Raw genomic sequence first — 22,295 nt, forward strand, 5'->3', positions numbered from 1 at the left:
AATGGAGTTAAAGTGACTTGTTCAGGGTCACACAGCTATTACGTATATGAGGCCAGATTTGAACTCAGGTCTTCCTGACTCTAGTCTACCTACTGTACCACCCAGCTCTCTCCATACAAATTCATCTAGTGCCCCTCAAATGAGATCTAATGAGAAGATTGAGAGATCCAAAGAATCAGAGATCTAATCAGAAATTGCAGATAAACTGAAGCCTGGGAAAGACCTTAATTTAGAAAGGCCAAGATCACCCAATGCATCCTCATCCATCACCATTGGTCTTGACCGTTGTCTTGCCATTGACTTCAGTAACTCTGGAGGAGAGAATGAGGCTGATGACTTTAGGCAGCTATGCCCCACTCATATCCAATTCTCAAGCAAGTCATCACCCTTGTGATGTCATTGGTCCTCTTCAAGAACAAAGGAGGGGCAGCGAGGTGGCACAGTGGATAAAGCATAGGCCCTGGATTCAAGAGGACCTGAGTTCAAATCCAGCCTCAGACATGTGACACTAGCTGTGTGACCCTGGGCAAGTCACTTAACCCTTATTGCCCCACAAACAAGAACAAAGGAGGAACAACAATCAAAAGTTGCCTTTGATTTTACAAGGTACTGCTAGGCATACCTGCACCCTGTATGCTGGGCTTTCAAAAATCAGAAGCCAAAGAGAAGGTTCACCACCCCATAAATGAAACTGATACACAAATTATTATAGGGTAAGTGCAGTAGAGAGGTACAAAGAGCTATTTATCTTGGGTGGGGGAGAAGACTGTTGACATTCCCTGTTCCAAGCTCCCTCCCAGCACCAACATTTTCTGAATGGGTTCCCCAAAACCATAATAAAGACTCTTGAGCAGTATGGGAACTTCATTAAAACTTGTTGCACTTGAGTATTTCAACTCTCTTGTGATTTTGTTCATGCACATACTCCTTCCATCGACAGATTGTTACTCCTCTACAATTTGGCATAAACAGTTCTCCAGAGTATTTGTCTATCCGGCTGTGTCCATTACCACTGATGTTAGTCTTTCCAGCCATGTCCACGAAAGGTCACTCTGTCCAGCTATGTGCAATGCAAGGGTCAGTCTGGCTTAAACGCATGCCACTTCCCTGGACCAGGGAAGGGAAAGGTGAAAGGAAATAAGCATTTATGTAGCACCTACCATGTGCCAGGCACAGTGCTAAATGCTTTACAGGTATCTCATTTGATTCTCAAAACAACACTTCAAGGTAGGTTTAAGAACCTACTTTCTAAGTTGAGGAAAACCAAAGCAAACAGAGGTTAAATGACTTGTCCAGGGTCACACATCTAGTAAGCATCTGAGGCTGGATTTGAACTTCCTAACTCCTGGCCTTGCCTATATCCACTAGACGATCTAGCTGCTTCAAGCTATAGAAGTTATTTGGCACAGGGTCACAGAGGCAGTAGATAATGGAGGCCATGGTAGTGGAAAGGGAAGGCCAAATGCCAGAATTAGGTTCTTCTTCCCCAGCAGGAGGGCATATCTTTATTGGTAAAAACAGGAGATAGATTAGTGAAAATCAATCCATCTGGCTATGTCCATAGGAAGGGCAATCTGCCCATGGCTATGAAGTCAGTATGTCCGGCCATGTCCTTGGGCAAGAAGGAAGTTGTTCATCGTGCGTGGCCAGGTCTGGACCACTGTCTACTGAGGCCTCCCTCCCTTGATCGGCTATAGGGGCCATTAGGCACATGGCGCTGGGCACGTCGCATAACCAGATTGTGGCGCTGTCCATAGTGAGGAAGAGATGGGGCAAGAGGCCGGGGAACAGGTGTGGAATCCATCGCTATAAAAAAAAAAATAAGGCATGAGAGGGCACAAGAGATTGGCTTGATCACTTACCCCTATATGAGATCTTGGACAAAAAGTCCCTTTGACCTTGAGGGCCTCAATTTCTGTATCTGTAAAAAATTGATCTGCCACACCTAACTGCCCCACCCAGACCCCTCCCATTGGTGTTTGGTGGGTCAGCAAAGGAAGAATAAGGTTGTTACTATTTCAGAGCCCAGTTCTCCTGGATGGAAGAAAAGGTGAAGGGCACTCTCCCACCTTCCAGGGGCAGGATGGGGACCTTAATCCTTGTTACCCCCCACTCACCCAGTTCCTGGGGCTTGGGGAGGGAGAGAAAGAAATCCCACTTACCAGCAGGAGGTGGTAAGGGGTCACTAAAGGCTATGTAGTTGAGGGGGACATAGCCAGGCAGGACAGGATTATCCGAGAAGAAGCAGCTGTCTTGAGGGAGGACTTGAGGTGAAGGGACAGGGAGGGGTAAGGGTACTGACAAGGGCAGGGGTTGGGGTGAAGGCCGGAACTGGGGCTGGAGCCGCCTATCCAGCCAATTCAGAGGCTGCTCAGTCTCTTGGGCTACTGGCTCGAAGGAGAGAGACCCATTAGTCCTCTGAGATGAACATCTCCAGGATGCAGGCTCCTCAGACCCTTGTACCGGCGGCTCCAAGGACCACTCCGTACGGGACTGATTCCAAGAATAAGGTTCCTCAGCAGGTGGGGCTGGATGCCTCCAGGGTGAATTCCCCTCGGGTGGTGGGGCTGGGTGCCTCCAAGTCCCCTTGGACCTTTGACCTGGATGTTCTGGGCATGACTGCTCCTCACTCCACTCCCCTGAAAATGGGAGTATCAATTCAGACAGGGATGGAGAAGCCCTGGATTCCCCACCATCTCCGTTCTAAACTTCCTTTCCTTGGCTCAAGTCCCCTAGTGCTTTCATTGACTCGCCTTTCTCTCCCCCCACCTGCATCTTCTTTCCTAGGTTACCTCCTGATTTTAATTGTCAAATTTAAGTCCTTTCTGACTTTTCCAGTTTTGACCCTGTTGATTGATAGCCCCTTCTGGATAGTTCTAAACTTATATCCAACTCTAACCTCTCTCCAAATTCTAGCACCACATTCCCAGCTTCTTGGTAGGCATCTCTACCCCGATTCATCCAGCACTAGCCCTCCAATTCAATATGTCCAAAACTCCAATAATCAGTCTTTGCCCTAAACGAAAACCATTCCTAATTTTCTGGGTTTCTGTTGATGACACCAGGCCTCAGTCTAGCCTCAGAGCCACTTTTCACTCTTCCCTCTTCTTCTTTTTTTTTTTTTTGGTGGGGCAATGGGGGTTAAGTGACTTGCCCAGGGTCACACAGCTGGTACATGTCAAGTGTCTGAGGCTGGATTTGAACTCAGGTACTCCTGAATCCTGGGCCGGCGCTTTATCCACTGCGCCACCTAGCTGCCCCTTCCCTCTTCTTTATATCCAGTCAGTTGTCAAGTCCTGTCAACTCTGCCTCCATAGCATCTCTCTGATTCCCTCCTCTCCCCTCCACTGAACAATTAACATTCTAGTTCCGGCCCTCAGCACCTCTCACCTGCATCACCGCAATAATAGTATAATTGGCATCCCTGACTTTAAGGACCCCCCCACACACACACACACACACAAGTATTAACACAGCTGAGTATTGTCACAATCTCTATCTGGGTCATCTCTCCCCAATAGGCTGGAAGCTTTCTGAGGGCAGAGTTGGACTCTTCATGGCCGGGATGTATCCTTCTCAATGCCCAGCTCAGACTACAGTTATCCTGTCTACATTGAGACCATTGGGGGGCTGGCATAAGAAATTAAATGGAAATTTTTGGAGTTTGGCTGAAACAGAGCCTATGACCAAATACTTAACCCAAATTTTACAGTAAGATACTGTAAACACCCCATAAAAGGAAAAGAAAAAAAAAATCAGACTTCTTCTCTGGTACAAAGGGAAGGCCAAACAATTTTACATAGATTTTCCAGGTCACGCCCCTAATGCCTGCAATGTAGAAGGGATAACTGTACTATTAGGGTGGTGTGGGGTGTGGTGCGCTGGAAAGAAAAGCTGAAATCTGGCCCTACCATTTGCTACCTTTGTGACGCTGAGAAAATCCCTTCCCTTATAGTTCTACATCTTTGGATCTCATATATTGAGATGAATACATCTTTTTCATGATTTTTTCTTCTGATGAAGAAATGCACCCATTCCTCATCTTATTCCCCCCTCCATCATCCCCCCCTCCCCCCGCATTCTGAGGAGGTAGCTCACCGAGAGGGGTTCTCCGGCGGGGAGCCTCCACCCCCCAGGCCTCAGCCACATGGGCCAGCAATAGCTGTGAGAGGTGGCGGTGGGCATGTTGATCCCAATGGATACCATCCAAACGCCTATGCCGAACGGCGTGTCGGAAGTGGAAATGCAGGTCGAGCACATCGAAGCGGTGCCCATCTGCCAGCATCGAACAGTAGAAGTTTGCTTCCACCACATCGGCACGGAGAGAGCCCGTCATTGACTGCAGCTGAGGAACGGACAACAGTCTCAGGACCACCCCCACCCCCCCCCCGTCCCCGATGCAGGGCTGCTGGGACATAGACACAGATATTGGGGCTAGGCCCCAGTGATGAGAGGTGGCAAGAATCTCAGCCGGATCCTCACCTCGGGCAGCAGAAAGCCTCCGGTAATGCGTTCCCCCAGTGGCATAGCCAGGGTCCATACCAGAAGGCAGGAGGCGGGCAGGACTTGTTCCATCCTTTCAAATAAACATTCCAAGTTTTCCTGGTAACTTCTGATGGCATCACCACCATACCTAGAGGCCAAGATACACACACAGGGGAAGCTGCAGTCAGAAGAAGGATCAGCATGTGGATGTGGGAGGGGGCTCTTGTGTGGGGATCCCAGAGAGAGGAGGGAGTGGGCGGGCAAGGGAAGGAGCCAGCCTTGAGGCCTGCGGGCCTCTCTTCTCACCTGGAGAGGTCCCAGAGGCAGGAGTTTATGATGACCAGGTCAGGGGGTGGCCCATGCTCTAGCTCGGCCAGGACATCCTCCACATAAGCTGAGTAGACTCGGGTGAGAAAATAGAATCGTAGGAGGTGGTGGCCTGAACTGGACAGGAACTGGCGGACTTCACGATAATGAGTCCCATTGTGGAGTTCGCCCAGCTGTCCCCCTGCCACCAGACGGTCCTGCTCGAAGCTCAGCTCCCCCTAACCCAGACACAGGCCTTATAGTGTCAACAAGTCCACCAGCTGTACCACACCTTGGGACCCTCTGTCCCCCCATCTCCCAAACAGCGGATCCACCAGCCCTACCAGCCAGCCCCGTACAGACAGTGGTCTACTTCCTTTGGCTACGAGGCACATGGGGCAACATCCCTACAAACACGGCCAATGACTCCCTTACAAAGACTTCAAGCGCCCCCCACCCTCCCACCCCAACACACACACACACCTTGAACAGGATTTGCCTCTCCCCAGAGCCCAGGCTGTTCCCACCAAATCCAAGGGCCTTGGGTTAATCCCTCCTTCCCCCAGGATAACCCTTCACCTTGGCCTTGAGTTGGGCTTCTGTCAATAGGGAGTCTTTCTGCAACAGAAGTACCAGGTCCTTGTACACAGCCCTCTGGACTGGGGAGAGAGAGGAGACGGTGGGGGAGGGGGAGCAGGGGGCAGAGCCCCACACCCTAGAGCCCTCCTCCTCCTCCTCCATCCAGGCCCTCTCCTTGGGGGAGGGAGGGCCACAGATAAGAACAGATAGGCAGAGAACAGTGAAGGCCAAGAAGTATGGGGTGGACAGGCTGAGGAGGAGTACTGGGGATAGATGGGGGATGCAGCCAAGGGCAGATGGAGGCGGAGGGAAGGTGGAGAGGCGGAGGAAGGTCCTCAAACTCACTGGAGTCTCCCAGGACAACCACAAACTTGTTGTGCAGCAGCTGCCGGACCTCTGACGACAAGAAATGAACCATGGTGCCTGAGGGGGACAGATAGCCAGGCTGGCAGGGGCTGGGGGCGCTTGGCTGGGCTCAGCTGGTTTGAAGGAGGTGAGGGAGGAGTGGCCTGGCTCCTCAGATCTACAAGAGGAAGGGGGGCTGGTACCGGCGGGGCGGAAGGCTAGAGTTTAGTTTCTGCCCCTCCCAGGGGAGAAGGGGGGATGGGGAGTTGCTTTAGGACCCAAGGGGACTGGGGTGGGGGGGAAGTGCCACAGAGACTCAAAATTCGAGGCTGGGGTCAGGCTCTGGGCTACCCCTGCATTACTGCGGGCTCAGTTTCCCTTTCCGGGGGTGGGCTGCCGGATAAGGGGCTTTACCATGTTAATACTTGGAGATCTTCTCAGTTTCGGTTCCCTGACCTCCCCTGACACTTACCGACTTGGAGCTCCAGCCTCTCTCAGTCCGCAGCCCTCGGAAGAGTCCGTCCCCCACGTGCTTGGGGTGCCCCAGCCCGCTCCTCACCCCTACTTATCTAGCATCGGAGCGAAAGAGAGGAGAGATCCGGGAGGGCCGCCTGGAGGTGGAGGAGATGAAGCAAACAGTGAGTGAAGAGAGCAGAGACGGAGGGGGAGGGGGAACAAGAGGGAGGGGAGGGAAGGGGAGAGGACGGGACGGCCCGGAAAGGAAGGGGAGGGGAGGGACTTTTCTGTTGCCCCCAGTGCCCCTCCCGCTCTCCACCCATTTTACTTTCACAGAAATCAATCACTAACCATTCTCCAGGGCAGATTATTTGGCTCTGTGAGATTATTCGTGGAGAAGAGTGGCTACATAGTGCTATGGAGACAGCTCAAGCTTGGCAGTCAGAGGACTTGGATTCGAATCCAGACTTAGTCCCTGGTGGTTAGTAAAAGGCAGAATTTTCTGACGGCGTGTCTTCACCTCATCCTTCCAAATCTGGGGAATCTTAGGTCAATCCATGATAGATGCCGGGGGCTGGGTGCAATCCTCTAGCTTCCCCCCCCCACCCCGCCCCGCGCTCTTTACCCCTCCCCTCCTCGGTTTCCCACCTGGTCCCTGCCCCCCTTCTTACGGCAAACCTTTCCAAGGTTCCCTTCCCTTCGCCCCCCCCCCCCAGCCGTGCGCAGCACATTTCGGCAGGGTATGCACTCAGGGAATTTTATTTTTAAGGCGAACATTTTGGGATGCTAAACCATAAAGGACATCATTTTTATTCATAACACTAAAGAAGCGAAAACGAAACTTAATTTTTTTAAAAAAACGAAACAACATTAACTACTAGCTCTTTTTTTAAACATTAGCACACCCTAATAAGCGTCTTTCCCCTCTGGCCCTGCTCAACCACAACCCCGAGGAATCCCCAGACTCCAAACTTGGGGCCCTCCGCCGCTGGTGGGGGGAGGGGAAGCTGACGTACGGCCCAGGGATCGGACACCTCGGATTCCCCCAAGGGAGGGCAGGACCGAGAGCTACTCCATTCTTCCAGGGCCAGCACGGGGTGGGGGTGGGGGGGTCACCTCTTCCATGAAGCCTTCCTGATTTCCCCCTCAAATGTCTCTCGGCACCCTCTGGACCGGTTCTTAGCACTTATCTCACACTCCCTGATATCAATCATAGTCATTTGTGTACTTGTCCACGCTATTCGCAGGCAGAGTCTAGGGTCAGAGCTATCAGTATTGTCTCCCTCCGCGTTACCTTAGGGGCCAGCACACTGCAGGTGCTGAATTGAATTGAATGGAGGGCGGGTCTGAGGCTGGGTGTGCAGTGGTAGGCGGGCTCGGCGGGGACTGGGTAGGTGGGGGGGGGGAGGGTGTAGCCGAAGCCGGGTGGAGGCGGGGCCAAGAAGAAGGCGGAGCCAAGGTTGTGCCCACAGAGGAGATGGCGTCCTCGGCGTCCTCACGTGACGGCTGCGGGCGGAAGCGGAAGTTTAGCGGAAGGAAAAGAAGGAAGGGCCGGCCGTTCCGAGCTAAGTGGACGCCCCAGGTGTGGGGGGTGGGGGGGGGGGCGGAATCCGGGCGCAGCCATGGACTGTTACACTGCAGACTGGAACCCCCTCGGGGAGGCGGCCTTCTATCGGTGAGCGCGGGTCCTCGGGCCGACTTAGGACTCGCTTCCTCATCCTTTGTGCGACCCTCGAGCGACCCCTCCCCTACGCGTGCAGTGGCCCCTGGCCCCCCTCCCACCTCGCTCCGCCGAGAGCCCCGCCTTCGTCTCTCCCCATGCACCTCTCCCTCCATCACGCCTTCTCTTACCCTTCCCCCACACCCACCCACTTCTCAGCATCCTCCCCACCCCATTCTTTCCCCTTCTTTCTAAATCCCCTTGTTAACGCCCCTCCCCTCCCCACCAATTCCTGCAGCCCACAGATCACGCAGTTGTCAAGGAAGCATCAAAACCGGAGACTGGGTTGAAAAGGAATCTTAGAGCAGGGGTTCTTAATGGACCCCTTCGCCAGAATCATGTTTTCAGATGCATAAATTATTTTAAAAATAGGATTACAAAGAAAACCAATTATATTGAAATACAAACTATTAAAAAAAACCCACAAAACCAAGTGCATTGGACCCCTGGATTAGAGGCTGTTTTGGTCCAACCCAAACCAGAACGTGAATTCCTTTCACACTGTAACCCAGAAAATCCTATTCCAAAAATACCCTATTGCCTCTAAAACCAAATACAAGCAAATTTTCTTCGCTTTTAAAACCTTTCACGACTTGGCCTCAACCTACCTTTAACCTTCTATTTTATTCCCCTTCCTACCCTGTGTTGCACCCAACTGACCTGCTCGATGTTCCTCACACAGGCCCACTTCATTCATCTGCCTTTGTGTCTTTGCACTGACTCGTCTCCCTTGCCTGGAATGCTCTCTTACCAGATTTCTTGTTTCCTTCAAAAATTTGCTCGAGCACCACCTTCTTTGTGAAGCCTTCCCTGATTTTCCTTACCCCCCCCCCCCAGTTTACCTTTATGTATTTGTAGATAATTATTTACATACATGTTGTCTTCTACAGAATGTAACTTCCTCAAAGACAAGGACTGTTTCATTTTTGTCTGTTTATCTCCAGGACCTAATACAGCCTTGACACAGTAACCGCCCAATAAATGCTTGTTGATTACTATCTGGAGAGTGGTTGGTTCAATAGACTTTGCTTATATATTTCCAGTAAGGGGAAAACCACTACCTTCAGGAGCAGCTCGTTCCATTTTAAAAGATAATTGCCAATTTGGGAGAAATTTATCTTTATATTGAGATAAAATCTACCTCTGCAACTTTTGCCTATTGTTCCTGATTCTGTCCTGTGGGGCCAAGAATAATCTTTAGTTTCCGTTTTACATCACTGTGTGGTATGGTCAACAAGCATTTATAAGTACCTCCTATGTGTGCTGTGCTAAGTGCTAGAGATACAAAGAAAGGCAAAAATGTTCTGTCCCTGCTCTCAAGGAGCTCACAATCTGATGGGGGATGGGGTGGGGAGAACGTGCAAAGAACTGGGTATAAACAAGTGACCAAAAAGGACAAATTGGAGATAATCTCAGAGGGGTAGAAAACACTGCATTTGAATCTCGCCTTTTTTTTTTTATCTCGCTTTTGACACTAGCTATGTGAATATGGATGGGCAAGTCACTTACATGCTCTAAACCGCAGTTTCCTTTTCTGTAAAATGGGAATAATAATGTGGTATTTACCTTACGTGTTAGTGGTTTTTTTGTTTGTTTGGGGGGGAGGTTGGGGGGGGATGGGGATAGGGAGGATGGGAAGGGAAGGATTACCCTATTACAGTGTTGATTCATGGAGTTTACAATCCCAGATTTTTTTTTCAGATGAACTGCTGTCTAGTCATGCCTTCTCTATTTTGTACTTGTGAAAATTTAAAAAACTGAGATGAAAGGCTTTGCATTTATCCCTATTAAATTTCATATTATATGTTGGAGAGTATTGCATATATTTTTTAATGAATAAATGAAAAAACAGTCGTTAAATGCTATGTGTCATGCACTATGCTAATTGCTAGAAATACAGGGAGAAAATAGAGTCCTGGTTCTGAAGAAGCTTCCTTTCTGGTAGGAAAGACAATTCATGTAGGAGGTCAACTGCTATGCAGATGGAAAGACCCTGTGGTCCTTAGGGTATCCTGGCAAGGCATATGGTAATGCATCTTTTTTAGTGGGTTTTTTTTTTTCCTATTGATAAAATTATATTTTTCTGATGTAGAGCCCATTTGACTTTGGTGGGGAGAACTTTGTGTTTTGTTTTCAGCAGCTGAGTTGCTGCGGAGGTGGGGGCTGCTGCACCTGCAGAAGCTGATACCAGACATCCCCAAACTGACCCCAAGGTCAGGTCTTTACAAGGTTGTTTCTCTGAATGATGGCTGTGGGAATACACTGGAAGCCAAGCCATGGACCCTCAGGGCCACAGCTATTCTTTTTTTTTGTTTGTTTGTTTTTACAGGGCAATGAGGGTTAAGTGACTTGCCCAGGGTCACACAGCTAGTAAGTGTCAAGTGTCTGAGGCCAGATTTGAACTCAGGTACTCCTGAATCCAGGGCCGGTGCTTTACCACTGTGCCATCTAGCTGCCCCCAGGGCCACAGCTATTCTTGAGGTTCTTGGGAGCAGAGCCATGAACTGCCCACAATAGAATTAGGATTTAGCATTTCAAAGATAGGCTTATAAAATTTATAACAAGCAAAAGAGGAGGATGAAGGTTCACATGTATGTCATGGAGAGCAGAAGCTGAAAAAATTATATCTGGTCAATTGATACAGGGGTTAGTCTAGCAAATGGTTCTCTTAAAACAGCCAGAGTTCTTTTACCCCAACCAGTTAATCATCTTGTGTTAATTATTGGAAGCCTCAGCTAAATCCTATCCCCTCATCTAACTGACTACAAATAAAATGGCTGTACTGGAGCCAAATAGAAATGGAATTAAAAAACCAAACCAAAACAAAAAAAATCTCATGACAGTGGGTAGGGAAGAGAAGAATATATATTTAAATGAATGTGGTATTAAAACAAAAGCCATCAATAAAGAAATTATTCTTTTATTGGATTTAGCCCAAAGTTCTAATCTCTGGAACTCTTTTTTGCCTCCTGCCCAGGGGTGTGCTAAAGCTAGCTTCTAAGAACTGATGGTTAAGTTTTCATTGGGAACATTTACACCTCAGAAACCAGCACACCCCTGATTCTGCCTCTAAAGTCCTTTGTGTTAGTGATGTCTCCTAGCTTTGTATCATCTAACAATTTGTAAGCTTTCTATCTCTGCCTTTATCTAGGTCAGTGATTAAAAATGTTGAAAAAGCCTCCAGTTACTTGAGGTCCCTGGGACTTTCCACAGGAGATTTTTTTCCAAGTTGACTTTAAGCCACTAGTGGCAACTCTGCTTTCGGCCTTTCTGCCAATTCTAAATCCACCTAAATGTACTTGTCCTCTAGACCAGGGTTTCTAAAACTTTCTCCATTCTCGACCCCTTTTCACCCAAGAAATTTTTATGTGACCCTGGTATATTGGCATATAAAATAGGTATCCATCACCTTTCACTGTTGCCAAATTTTTCACAGTCCCCACATTAAGTTACAGTTTAAGAAGCTAGGCTCTAGTCTATATTTTTCTCTTGTCCATATGGATGCAATCAGCTTTTTCAAATGATTTGCTAAAATCTAGGTAAACTACCTAAAACTTCCTTGATCCGCCAGTCTAGTTGTGATGGATCTTCAATGTTGCCAGTTCGAGTGTATCCTGTGTGACTCTTATGTACTCCCAGCTATAAATCCCTGAATCCATGTTCTGGAAATTCCATGGACGCCAACCGTGAGCCCACACTGTCCTTTCTCTCTCACCATATGGCAGCCTTCCTTTTCCAGTCATGGATCTCTCTGTTGACATACTTTATATTGCTCCACGTGCAATTCTTGGTTGGTTATATGTTGCCACCTACATAGTCCTTCAAGTGCCCTGTGGATCCTTCTCAATTTGAGGAGTGCTTTGGAGACTGTGGCATTCCATAACTCACAGCCACGGGATTATAGATTTAGAGTTGGAAGGAACACCAAAGGTCAGTTTTTACAAATGAGGAAACTCAGGTCCAGAAAGGTCAGGGTTATATAGGTGATTAATGGCAGGGCAAGATTCTAAACCAGGCTCTCTATTCCAGATCTAGCACTTTTCTTTTTTTCTTTTTTTTTTGGTAAGGCAATTGGGGTTAAGTGACTTGCCCAGGGTCACTCAGCTAGTAAGTGTTAAGTGTCTGAGGCTGGATTTGAACTCAGGTCCTCCTGAATCCAGGGCCAGTGCAATCTATCTACAGAGAAGGAACTGATGGTATCTGAATACAGATGGAAGTCTATTTTGTTGTTGTTGTTAGTTCCTTTTTCTAAAGTTTTTTTGTCTTCTATGTTTCGCATGACTGCGCATGTATAATTTATATTGAATTGCTTGAGTTCTTAAGGGGGGGTTCAGAGGAAGGAAGAGGGAATTTGGAACACAGAATTTTTTTTGTTTTTGTTTTTTTGTGGGTTTTGTTATTTTTTGGTAAGGCAGTTGGGATTAAGTGACTTGCCCAGGGTCACACAGCTAGTAAGTGTGAAATGTCTGAGGCCTAATTTGAACTGAGGGCCTCCTGAATCCAGAGCCAGTGCTTTATCTACTGCACCACCTAGCTGCCCCTACACTTGTTTTTTCCTGTGGTGATAGGTAGGCCAAATGATTTTGAGGAATTATGGAATTCATTTAGGGTGTTCTTTGGAGGCAATCCCTACAATGTCATCCATGAACAGGGACATCTAGAGGACTTTGGTATGTATGGGGACTCCATCTTCCCTTTTGATCCAGATATCCTCAGTGACAATGGCAGGCATAGGTCACCTCATTTTATTCTTCACTTGATATTAATGATCAGAGGGTTGACAAGCAAAATTATCTTTCTTACCTTCAGGAATTTTTTTTAAAAGTCCTTGTTGGGAACTTATTTTTTTAATGTTATTTATTTTATTCAGAATTTTAAAAATAAGAATTTCTATAACATAGTTGAATAAGAAAAATGTACATGAAACTGCAAATCTATTATATACAACTTGAAATTCTTTTTATAAAGTTATCATGTAATTTCCTTTTTTTCCCCTTTTTTCTCCCCTGTTCCCCACCCCTACCCTAGAGATGGCTACCGTTAGCCACAAATGTGTGTGTGTGTGTGTGTGTGTGTGTGTGTGTGTGTGTGTGTGTGTATAAAACCATTCTATACATACTTCTATTTATCATTTCTTTCTCTGGATGCAGATAGTGCTTTCATATCTCCTTTGTAGTTAATTTGCATATTTATAATAGTCAAAATGACTCAGTTACTCAAAGTTGTTCTTTTTTTTTTTTTTTTTAAGTGAGGCAGTTGGGGTTAAGTGACTTGCCCAGTGTCACACAGCCAGTAAGTGTTAAGTGTCTGAGGCCGGATCTGAACTCAGGTACTCCTGACTCCAAGGCTGGTGCTCTATCCACTGCGCCATCTAGCTGCCCCAAAGTTGTTCTTAAAATAATGTTGCTGTTACTGTATACCATGTTCTCTTGATTCTGTTTATTTCACTCGTCATTATTTCCTGCAAGTCTTTCCATTAAAAAAAAAAATCGAATCAACTAGCTCATCATTTCTTATAGCATAATAGTATTTCATCACAGTCACAGACCACAGCTTGTTTAGCCATTCTCCAATTGATAAGGATGTCAACTTTCAATTTTTTGCTACCAAAGAGAGCACTACTGTAAATATTTTAAAACATAGAGGTTCTTTTCCTTTTTCTCTAATCATCTTGGGAAACAGACCTAGTAGTGGTATTGCTGGATCACAGGGTATAGGCAGTTTAATAACTCTGGGCATAATTCCAGATTGTTCTCCAAAATGGTTGGAGTAGTTTACAGTTCCACCAATAGTGAATTAGCGTCCCAATTTTTCCATATCCCCATCAACATTTGTCACTTTCCCCTTCAATCATTTTAGCCAATCTGATGGGTGTGAGATGATATCTCAGTTGTTTTAATTTGCATTTCTCTAATTAATAATGATTTAGAGGGATAGCTAGGTGGTGCAGTGGATAGAGTACCAGCCCTGGAGTCAGGAGGACCTGAGTTCAAATTCGGCCTCAGACACTTAACACTTACTAGCTGTGTGACCCTGGGCAAGTCACTTAACCCCAATTGCTTCACTAAAAAAAAAAAAAGAAAAGAAAAAAAAGAATGATTTAGAGCATTTTTCATATGATTATAAATTGTTTTGATTTCTTCATTGGAAAACTGCCTATTTATATCCTTTGACCATTTATCAATTGGAGAATGACTCATATTCTTAGATTTGACAAAGTTCTTTATATAGTTGAGATATGCGACCTTTATCTAAGAATCTGTCTATAAAATCATCCCCCCCCCCTATTTTTTGCTTCTAATCTTGGCTACATTTGTTTTATTTGTATAAACCCTTTTAAATTTAATGTAATAAAGAGATTAAAGAGAAAATCTCCATTTTACACCTTATACTGCTCTCTATCTCTTGTTCATTCAATATTGTCCATCTATCCATAAGTCTGATAGATATAGTCCACATTCTTTAGATTTTCTTGGTATATCTCTCTTTACATCTAGGTCATGTATCCATTTTGATCTTATTTTGGTAAATTATGTAAGATATTGTCCAATGTCCAATTTCTGCCACACCGTTTTCCAGTTTTCCCAATAATTTTTACCAAATAATGAATTCTTATCCCCAAAACTTAAGTTTTTACATTTGTCAAATGCAAGATTAGTATATTTGCTACTGTAAATTGTATATCAACTCTGTTCCACAGATTTACCTTTTTATTTCTTATTTATTTCTTAGCCTTTACCAGATAGTTCTGATAATTACTGCCTTATAATATAGTTTAAGATCTAATACTGCTACACCTCCTTTCTTTACATTTTTTCATTAGTTTCTTTGATATTCTATACATTTTCTTCTTCCAAATGAATTTTGTCATTATTTTTTTGTAATTTGATTGGGATGGCATTGAATATATAAATTAGTTTGGATAAAATTGTCACCTATATTATATTTGCCTTGTCTACCCATGAACAATTAATATTTCCCTAATTATTTAAATCTTATTTTGTTTGTATAAAAAAGGGTTTTGTTTTGGGTGAGGCATGGGTCACAGAGCTAGTAAGTGTCAAGTGTCTGAGGCCGGATCCGGCACTTACTAACTCTGTGACCCTGGGCAAGTCACTTAACCCCCACTGCCCCGCAAAAAATAAAAAAATAATAATAATAATTTTGTTCACATAGTTCGTGGGTTTGTTTTGGCAGGTATATTCCCAGGTATTTTACACTGTCTGAAGTTACTTTAAATGGTTTATCCTTTACTATCTCTTTTTATAAGTTTTTTTTTTGTGAGATATAGGAATGCTAATGATTTATGTGTATTTATTTTTATATCCTATTTTGCTAAAATTATTAATTGTTTCAACTAACTTTTTAGTTGAGTCTTTGGGATTTTCCAAGCATTTCATAATGTTGTCTGCAGAAAGATAGTTTTGCTATCTCATTCCCTGTTCTGATTCTATTTCTTTTTTCCCCTCTTATTGATATTGCTGGGATTTCCAATATAATATTGACTAATATTAGTGACAGTGGGCATCCTTGTTTCACACCTGATTTTCCCAGGAAAGCTTCTAGCTTATTCCCATTACGAATAATGCTTGCTGATGGTTTTAGGTAAATACTTTTTATCAATTTAAGGAAAAATCATATATTTTAACCTACATTTTCTAGTGTTTTTAATAGAAATGAGTGTTGTATTTTATTAAAAGCTTTTTCTGCATCTCTTGATATAATCATAAGATTTTTTTCTACTTTTATTATTGATATACTCAATTGTGTCAGTAGTTATGTTATGTTAAACTATCCCTATAAGTCCTGCTTGTAAATAATATATAATTTTTATAATATATTATAATCTTTTAGCTACTATTTTATTTAGAATTTCTGCAACCATATTCATTAATGGAATTGGCCTATAATTTTATTTCTCTGTTTTTACTCCTCCTAGTTAGGTATTAGTATCATATTCGTTTTATAAAAGGAGTTTGGTAGAATCCCTTCTTTACCTATTATTACAGAAAATTTATTTAATATGAGAATTAGTTGATCTTTAAATGTTTGATTAGAATTCACTTGTAAATCCATCTGATGCTGGAGCTTTTTTTCTTAGGAAGCTCAGTTATGTCCTGTTTGATTTCTTTTTCTAAAATAGAACTATTTAAATATTATTTCCTCTTCTACTAATCTAGCCAATTTACATTTTTGTATATATTTTTCTATTTCACTTAAATTTTTTAATTTATTGACATATAATTGGGCAAAAGAACTCCAATGGCTTTGATTTCTTCTTAGTGGTATATTCACCCTTTTAATTTTTAAAACTAGTGATTTGGTTTTCTTCTCTCTCTCTCTCTCTTTTTTTTTTGTTTTTTTGTTTTTGTTTTTTAGTGAGGCAATTGGGGTTAAGTGACTTGCCCAGGGTCACACAGCTAATAAGTGTTAAGTGTCTGAGGTCGGATTTGAACTCAGGTACTTCTGACTCCAGAGTCAGTGCTCTATACACTGCACTACCTAGCTGCCCCCTCTTTTTAAAAAAAAATGTATTAACCAATGGTTTATCTGTTTTATTGTGTGTTTTTTTTTTCATAAAACCAACTCCTAGTTTTATTTATTAATTCAGTGGGGTTTTTTTACTCTCAAATTTTATTAATCTCACCTGTAATTTTTAGAATGTCCAATTTAGTGTTTAATTGGAGAACTTTAGTTTGTTCATTTTCAAGTTTTTTTAATTGCATAGTCAATTCATTGGTTTGTTCTTTATTTTATTGGTGTAAGCATTTAGAGATAAAAAATTTCCTGATTACTGCTTTTGCATCAAAACCCCATGGGTTTTGATATCTTGTCTCATTATTGTCATTCTCATTAATGAAATTATTGTTTCTATGATTTTTTCTTTAACATACATATTCTTTCAGATAAGGTTGTTTTATCTCGAGTTAGTATATATATATATATATATATATATTGATTGGGTTTTTTTGGTTTTTTGCAGGGCAATGAGGGTTAAGTGACTTGCCCAGGGTCACACAGCTAGTGTCAAGTGTCTGAGGTCGGATTTGAACTCAGGTCCTCCTGAATCCAGGGCCAGTGCTTTATCCACTGCGCCACCCAGCTAGCTGCTCCCCCCACCCCAACCTTTCTTTTAACCTACCTTAGTGATGATGACAATCTTAAGAACACTGATAACATTTTTCTTCTATAAGAAGTAAACAGTTTGACCTTACTGAGTCCCTTATAATTAGTGTTGTAATGAACGTTTTCCTTATTTCTTCTGGATCTTTTATATTGAATTTTCCATTAAGTTCTGCTCTTTTTATTACAGATACCTAAAAGCCTTTTAGTTCATTAAATGTCTTTTTTTTTTTTTAAATTTGGGATTGTACTCAACTTTACTGGCTAAGTTATTCTTGGTCCCAACCCCATCTCTTTTGCTCTTTGAAATAATAATGTTCCTGAGACCTATGGTCTTTTAGTGTAGAAGCTGATAGATTTTGTGATATCCTGATTGTATCTCTGCAGCTTTAAAAATTTTTTTTTCTTGTTGCTTGCAATATATTCTCCTTAACCTGGGAGTTTTGAAACTTGGCTATGACATTCCTATAAATTTTCCTCCTGGGATCTCTTTTAGATGATGAACAGTAGGTTCCCCCCGATTTCTATTTTACCCGCTTGTTCTAGAACTTCAGGGCAATTTTCTTTAATCATTTATCATAATATTGTATTAAGATTCTTTTTTTAATCACAACTGTCCTTTATCTGTTCTACAGATCAGTTGTTTTTCTATTGAGACGTTTCAGATTCTTTTCTAGTTTTTCTAGTTTCATTATTTCTTGGTGTCTTATACTGTAATTTGCTACACCTTACCCAATTCTAGTTTTCAAGGCATTATTTTCTTCCTGAAGATTTTGGATCTCTTTTTCCAGTTGGTTAACTTTCTTTTCATAATTTTCTTGGATTGCTTCTATTTTTTCCCCCTAGTTTTTCATCAGTCTCTCATTTGATTTTTTGAAGTCCTTTTAAAGTTCTTCCAAGAGTTCTTTTTGAGTTTGTGACCATTTGACATTACTCTTTAGGATAGGAGTGGCTTTTTTTAACCTCAATATTGTGCTCTGAATATGAACTCAGATCTCCTTTTGTACAATAGTAGCTATCTATGGTTGTTTTCTTTTTCCTTTGCTTACATATTTTTATTTTGTTTTATTTTATTTTTAGCAGCTTATTATTATAATCAGTTTTTTTTTTCATTTTGTTGGTTTTTGGGTTTTGGTTTTTGGTGAGGCAGTTGGGGTTAAGTGATTTGCCCAGGGTCACACAGCTAGTAAGTGTTAAGTGTCTGAGGTCCGGATTTGAACTCAGGTCCTCCTGAATCCAGGGCCGGTGTTCTATCCACTGGGCTATAATCAGGTTTTAATCCAGAGTTGTGGGTAATGTTGCCCCAGGCCTTGGAATTTTCTGAATTCTTTCTGTGGCCCAGCTTCATGTATTCCTCTAAGCCACAGGACCCCAGCCTCAAAATGTTCTTACTCCCTTTGGCAAATTATACCTCAAGATCATGTCTGGTCAGCACTGCTAGGCCTGGTGGCTGGAAACAGCAGGGGCCTTCCAGTCTTCTCCTAAAGTGATCCCCACTTTAGATGTGTTCTTGAGGCCCTGAGGTAAGTGAAAGTTCTTGAGGCCTAGTCTTCTTCCCAGTGGAGCTGCCCCAGGCCTGTTGTTTGTTGATTGAGGAGAGTCCCCAGAAGGTCAGTTGACACTTCATTCTGATCACAGCTCTGCCCCTGGAGGGCCTCTCTTTCCTGGGGTCCTCTAAAGTTGTCTTAAGAGGATAACTGCTTTACCCATTTACTTTTGCCGGTCTATGTTGGTCTGTCTGTGGAGGAAATTAGGAGAGCCTGGAATTTTCTGACCTACTCTACCATCTTCCTAGAATCTTCCCCCCAAGGATTCTTATTTGATTTGCCACATGTTGAAAGAAAACTTTTGAAATGGTGTTTTGTTCTATCCAGTTTTTTAATAGGCCATAGACAGTAGGTATAGACAGATTCTTTATTCTTTCTACCTAGCAGTCAGTTGTCTGCTTTCCAGAGCGATCATTTGTGAAAAGCTTCTGTTCGTTTTCATTTTTTTCATCTTTGAGGATGCCCATGGTGAATGTGTATGTAGATTGTTCTTACAAAAAAGTTGTAGAGATGGGATTTATTTTCATATGGATTCAGTTATTAATATTCCCTTGGTTACTTTAAAAAAACAACAACAATAAAGAGATTTTTCCTTCCAGGTTTTGGAATTTGCCTCTCTTTGTAAGTGAATAACCTTGTCAAAAGGGAAATTAGTTTAGTCTGACATGATTTCTTTTTGAAGTAAATTATGCTTTGCTCATTGTAGTCACTGCTTCCTATTCTAGATATTCACTAATTAAAAGACATTTGCCTTTCTTCAGTTCTTGGGCATCTCTCCTGTTATCTGTGATCTTCCAAAGGTCACTGACAGTGATCCAGGAATCATATCTCCCCAGTCTTTTCAGTATCTAAGTATATAGTTCATCTGGGTCAGGAGGCTTAAATCTTTTTTTAAATAGTATTTTATTTTATCTTTTTCCAATTACATGTAAAGATAGTTTCCAACATTCTTTTTTTTTTTTTTTTTGAGTGGGTCAGTGAGGGTTAAGTGACTTGCCCAGGGTTACACAACTTAGTAAGTATCAAGTGTCTGAGGCCAGATTTGAACTCAGGATCTCCTGAATCCAGGGCCGGTGCTTTATCCACTTCGCCATCTAGCTGCCCCCTCAACATTCATTTTTGTAAGATTTTGAATTCCAAATTTTTCTCCCTTCCTCCTGTCTTCACCCCTCTCCCGAAGCCAGAAAGCAGTCTGATATAGGTTATATATACATTACCATCACGTTAAACATATTTCCACATTAGTCATGTTGTAAGAGAAGAATCAGAACAAAAGGAAAAAACATAAGAAACAAACAACAACAAAAGTGAAAATAATATGCTTCAATATGCATTCAGACTCCATAGTTCTTTTTTTGGATGTGTAGAGCGTTTTCCATCATGAGTCTTTTGACATTGTTTTAGATCATTGTATTGCTGAAAAAAGCTAAGTCTGTCACACAGTGTTGTTGTTACTGTGTATAATGTTCTCCTGGTTCTGCTCATCTCACTCATCATCAGTTCATGCAAGGTTTCTCTGAAATCTGCCTGCTCGTTGTTTCTTACAGCACCATAGTATTCCATTACATTCATATACCACAACTTGTTCAGGCACTCCCCAATTGATAGGCATCCCCTCCATTTTCAACTTTGCCACCCCCAAAAAAGCAGCTGTGAATATTTTTGTACATGTAGGTCCTTTACCCTTTTTTATGATCTCTTTGGGATATAGACCTAGTAGTGGTATTGTTGGGTCAAAGGGTATGCACAGTTCTGTAGCCTTTGGGTCATGGTTCCAAATTGCTCTCCAGAATGTTTGGATCAGTTCACAATTCCACCAACAATGCATTAATGTTCCAGTCTTCCCACATCTGTTCCACAATTTATCATTTTCTGTTTTTGTCATATTAGCCAATCTAATAGGTGTAAGGTGGTACCTCAGAGTAGTTTTAATTTACATTTCTCTAATCCGTAGGTATTGAGAACATTTATTCATATGGATGTAGATAGCTTTAATTTCTTCATCTGAAAACTGCTTGTTCATAACCTTTGACCATTTCTCAATTGGGGAATGACTTGTATTCTTATAAATTTGATTCAGTTGTCTTATATTTGAGAAATGAGGCCTTTATCAGAAATACTGGCTGTAAAAAATTGTTTCCCAGCTTTCTGCTTTCCTTCTAATCTTTTCCCTCCCAAGGCAATGAGGATTAAGTGACTTGCCTAGGGTCACACAGCTAATAAGTGTCAAGTGTCTGAGGCCATATTTGAACTCTGGTCCTCCTGAATCCAGGGCTGGTGCTCTATCCACTGCGCCATCTAGCTGCCCCCGCCCCTTTCCTTCTAATCTTGGTTGCATTGGTTTTGTTTGTGCAAAACCTTTTAATGTAATCCAAAATGATCCATTTGCATTTCATAATATTCTCTATCTCATCTTGGGTCATAAATTCTTTTTCTCCCATAGACCCTGAGTAAACTATTCCTTCGTTTTCTAATTTGCTTATGGTATCACCATTTTGACTTTACTTTGGTATATGCTATAAGATTTTCCCAGCAGTTTTTGTCAAATAGTTCTTATCTGTGTTTTCTAAAACTATTATTACTACTGTACTTTATAAATTAATTGCTATTATTCCAGTTTGGGCAGTAAGCAATTATTATTAATTAATATTGTTTATCAGTAAAGTAATGACTGCATGACTTCTTAACTTCTTATGGTCTCAGGCCTTCATACCTACATTGTCCTAAAAGGAAGAACCAAGAGAGCTGGTAAAAGAGGGCAAAGAGAGCAACCCTGGCATGGCCAAGGGTTTTATTCTCTTTAGATCGAGGTGGATCATTATTCAGTGATCTAAGCTAATTGATTAGCATCATTCAGTTCCATTGATTGACATGACTTGAGGGTGGTCTAAATTAAAATTAAATTAAAAATGGATTCAAGAAAGAATATGCAAAAGAAGAGCAAATTCCAGCATCTAGGTATAGTTCTTCACTTAGCTAAACAGAAGAATCAATCTTCATTTCTTTTGTTCCCTTGGGTTTGTCTCAGACAAGATTTGCTGAAGTTCCTCCAGAACTGGACTTTCTGGAGTGGGGGGCTTTGAGGGGGAGACTGAAACTGATCTCTGTGTCCCCCCCCAAAGAAATTAATTATGAATAATTATTTTCTCACAGTTCCCCATCTGATTTGTTAAGAAGCTACTGTTTCCTCAATGAATCAAATTAATATTACATATATTTACAAAGGGTTCTTAACTGTGGGGCTAATGAAGGGAAAAAAGGAAAAAATTGAGTGACACACTGACAGAACTAAAGAGGGCACTCCCCTTTAGGAGGTAGGTCTTACAAATAGTGTGCAGAAAAGGGAAATGTGTGTTTAAGTCTCTGGAAGTCTCATGTACAGATGATTCTTGGAACATCATCTTGATGCAGCTCTGTATTCCAAGTGTGATGTCAGAGAAGGCTTTGCCAGGTTTTTTAGATGTTCTTCCTCAGCTGGAAAATCTCCTACAAAATTGATCTCAACACAACTTTAAATAACTTTGCCAATAACCAAATCAGATAATGAAAGTTAGCTTAAAAAGTTATGTCTAATGAAATTTGGAACCTTTTAGAGATTTTACAATATAGGTTACCCAATTATTACATATAAAACTCAGATACAAACAAACAAAAAATTATATCCCAGAGGCTTGAGTCTTTCGGTTTATCAAACAAGAGATTGTTATATTCATTGTTTTGTGTGCCTAACCTAT

The 22,295-nt window shown here is 42.4% G+C and overlaps 2 protein-coding genes across 6 annotated transcripts in view; one reads left to right on the forward strand and one right to left on the reverse strand.

The window, feature by feature from the left end:
* Positions 1–528: 528 nt before the first annotated feature.
* Positions 529–8,835, reverse strand: PCED1A (PC-esterase domain containing 1A). Of its 5 annotated transcripts, none has more exons than XM_043972607.1 (11): positions 8,766–8,835; positions 7,466–7,677; positions 6,523–6,646; positions 6,188–6,326; positions 5,716–5,893; positions 5,371–5,450; positions 4,792–5,030; positions 4,483–4,633; positions 4,099–4,345; positions 2,163–2,639; positions 529–1,806 (listed from the first exon to the last, which is right to left on the reverse strand). In XM_043972607.1, the coding sequence occupies exons 5-11, from the start codon at positions 5,786–5,788 to the stop codon at positions 1,634–1,636; spliced, it is 1,440 nt and encodes a 479-aa protein (XP_043828542.1). In that variant the 5' UTR covers positions 5,789–5,893; positions 6,188–6,326; positions 6,523–6,646; positions 7,466–7,677; positions 8,766–8,835; the 3' UTR covers positions 529–1,633. The 5 variants fall into 5 exon arrangements, with proteins under 5 accessions (XP_043828542.1, XP_043828546.1, XP_043828541.1 ...); XM_043972611.1 differs by lacking the exon at positions 8,766–8,835 and adding an exon at positions 8,552–8,615 and having other exon boundaries at positions 5,716–5,793; XM_043972606.1 differs by lacking the exon at positions 8,766–8,835 and adding an exon at positions 8,552–8,615.
* VPS16 (VPS16 core subunit of CORVET and HOPS complexes) overlaps positions 7,702–22,295 on the forward strand; it is a 29,361-nt gene continuing 14,767 nt past the window's right edge. The window contains 1 exon segment of the mRNA XM_043972612.1: positions 7,702–7,846. Coding sequence (XP_043828547.1) covers positions 7,794–7,846 — 53 coding nt within the window. The 5' untranslated portion in view covers positions 7,702–7,793.

The sequence above is a fragment of the Dromiciops gliroides genome, chromosome 6, assembly GCF_019393635.1.
Source record: "Dromiciops gliroides isolate mDroGli1 chromosome 6, mDroGli1.pri, whole genome shotgun sequence".
Lineage (NCBI taxonomy): Eukaryota > Metazoa > Chordata > Mammalia > Microbiotheria > Microbiotheriidae > Dromiciops > Dromiciops gliroides.

Bases quoted from the DNA above. Each gene is read 5' to 3' on its own strand.
- PCED1A (XM_043972607.1), bottom strand. From the start codon at position 5,788: ATGGTTCATTTCTTGTCGTCAGAGGTCCGGCAGCTGCTGCACAACAAG. The intron at 5,451-5,715 runs GTGAGTTTGAGG...CTCTCTCCCCAG, and splicing joins GGTTGTCCTGGGAGACTCCA to TCCAGAGGGCTGTGTACAAG. The intron at 5,031-5,370 runs GTGAAGGGTTAT...TGTCTGGGTTAG, and splicing joins AAGCCCAACTCAAGGCCAAG to GGGGAGCTGAGCTTCGAGCA.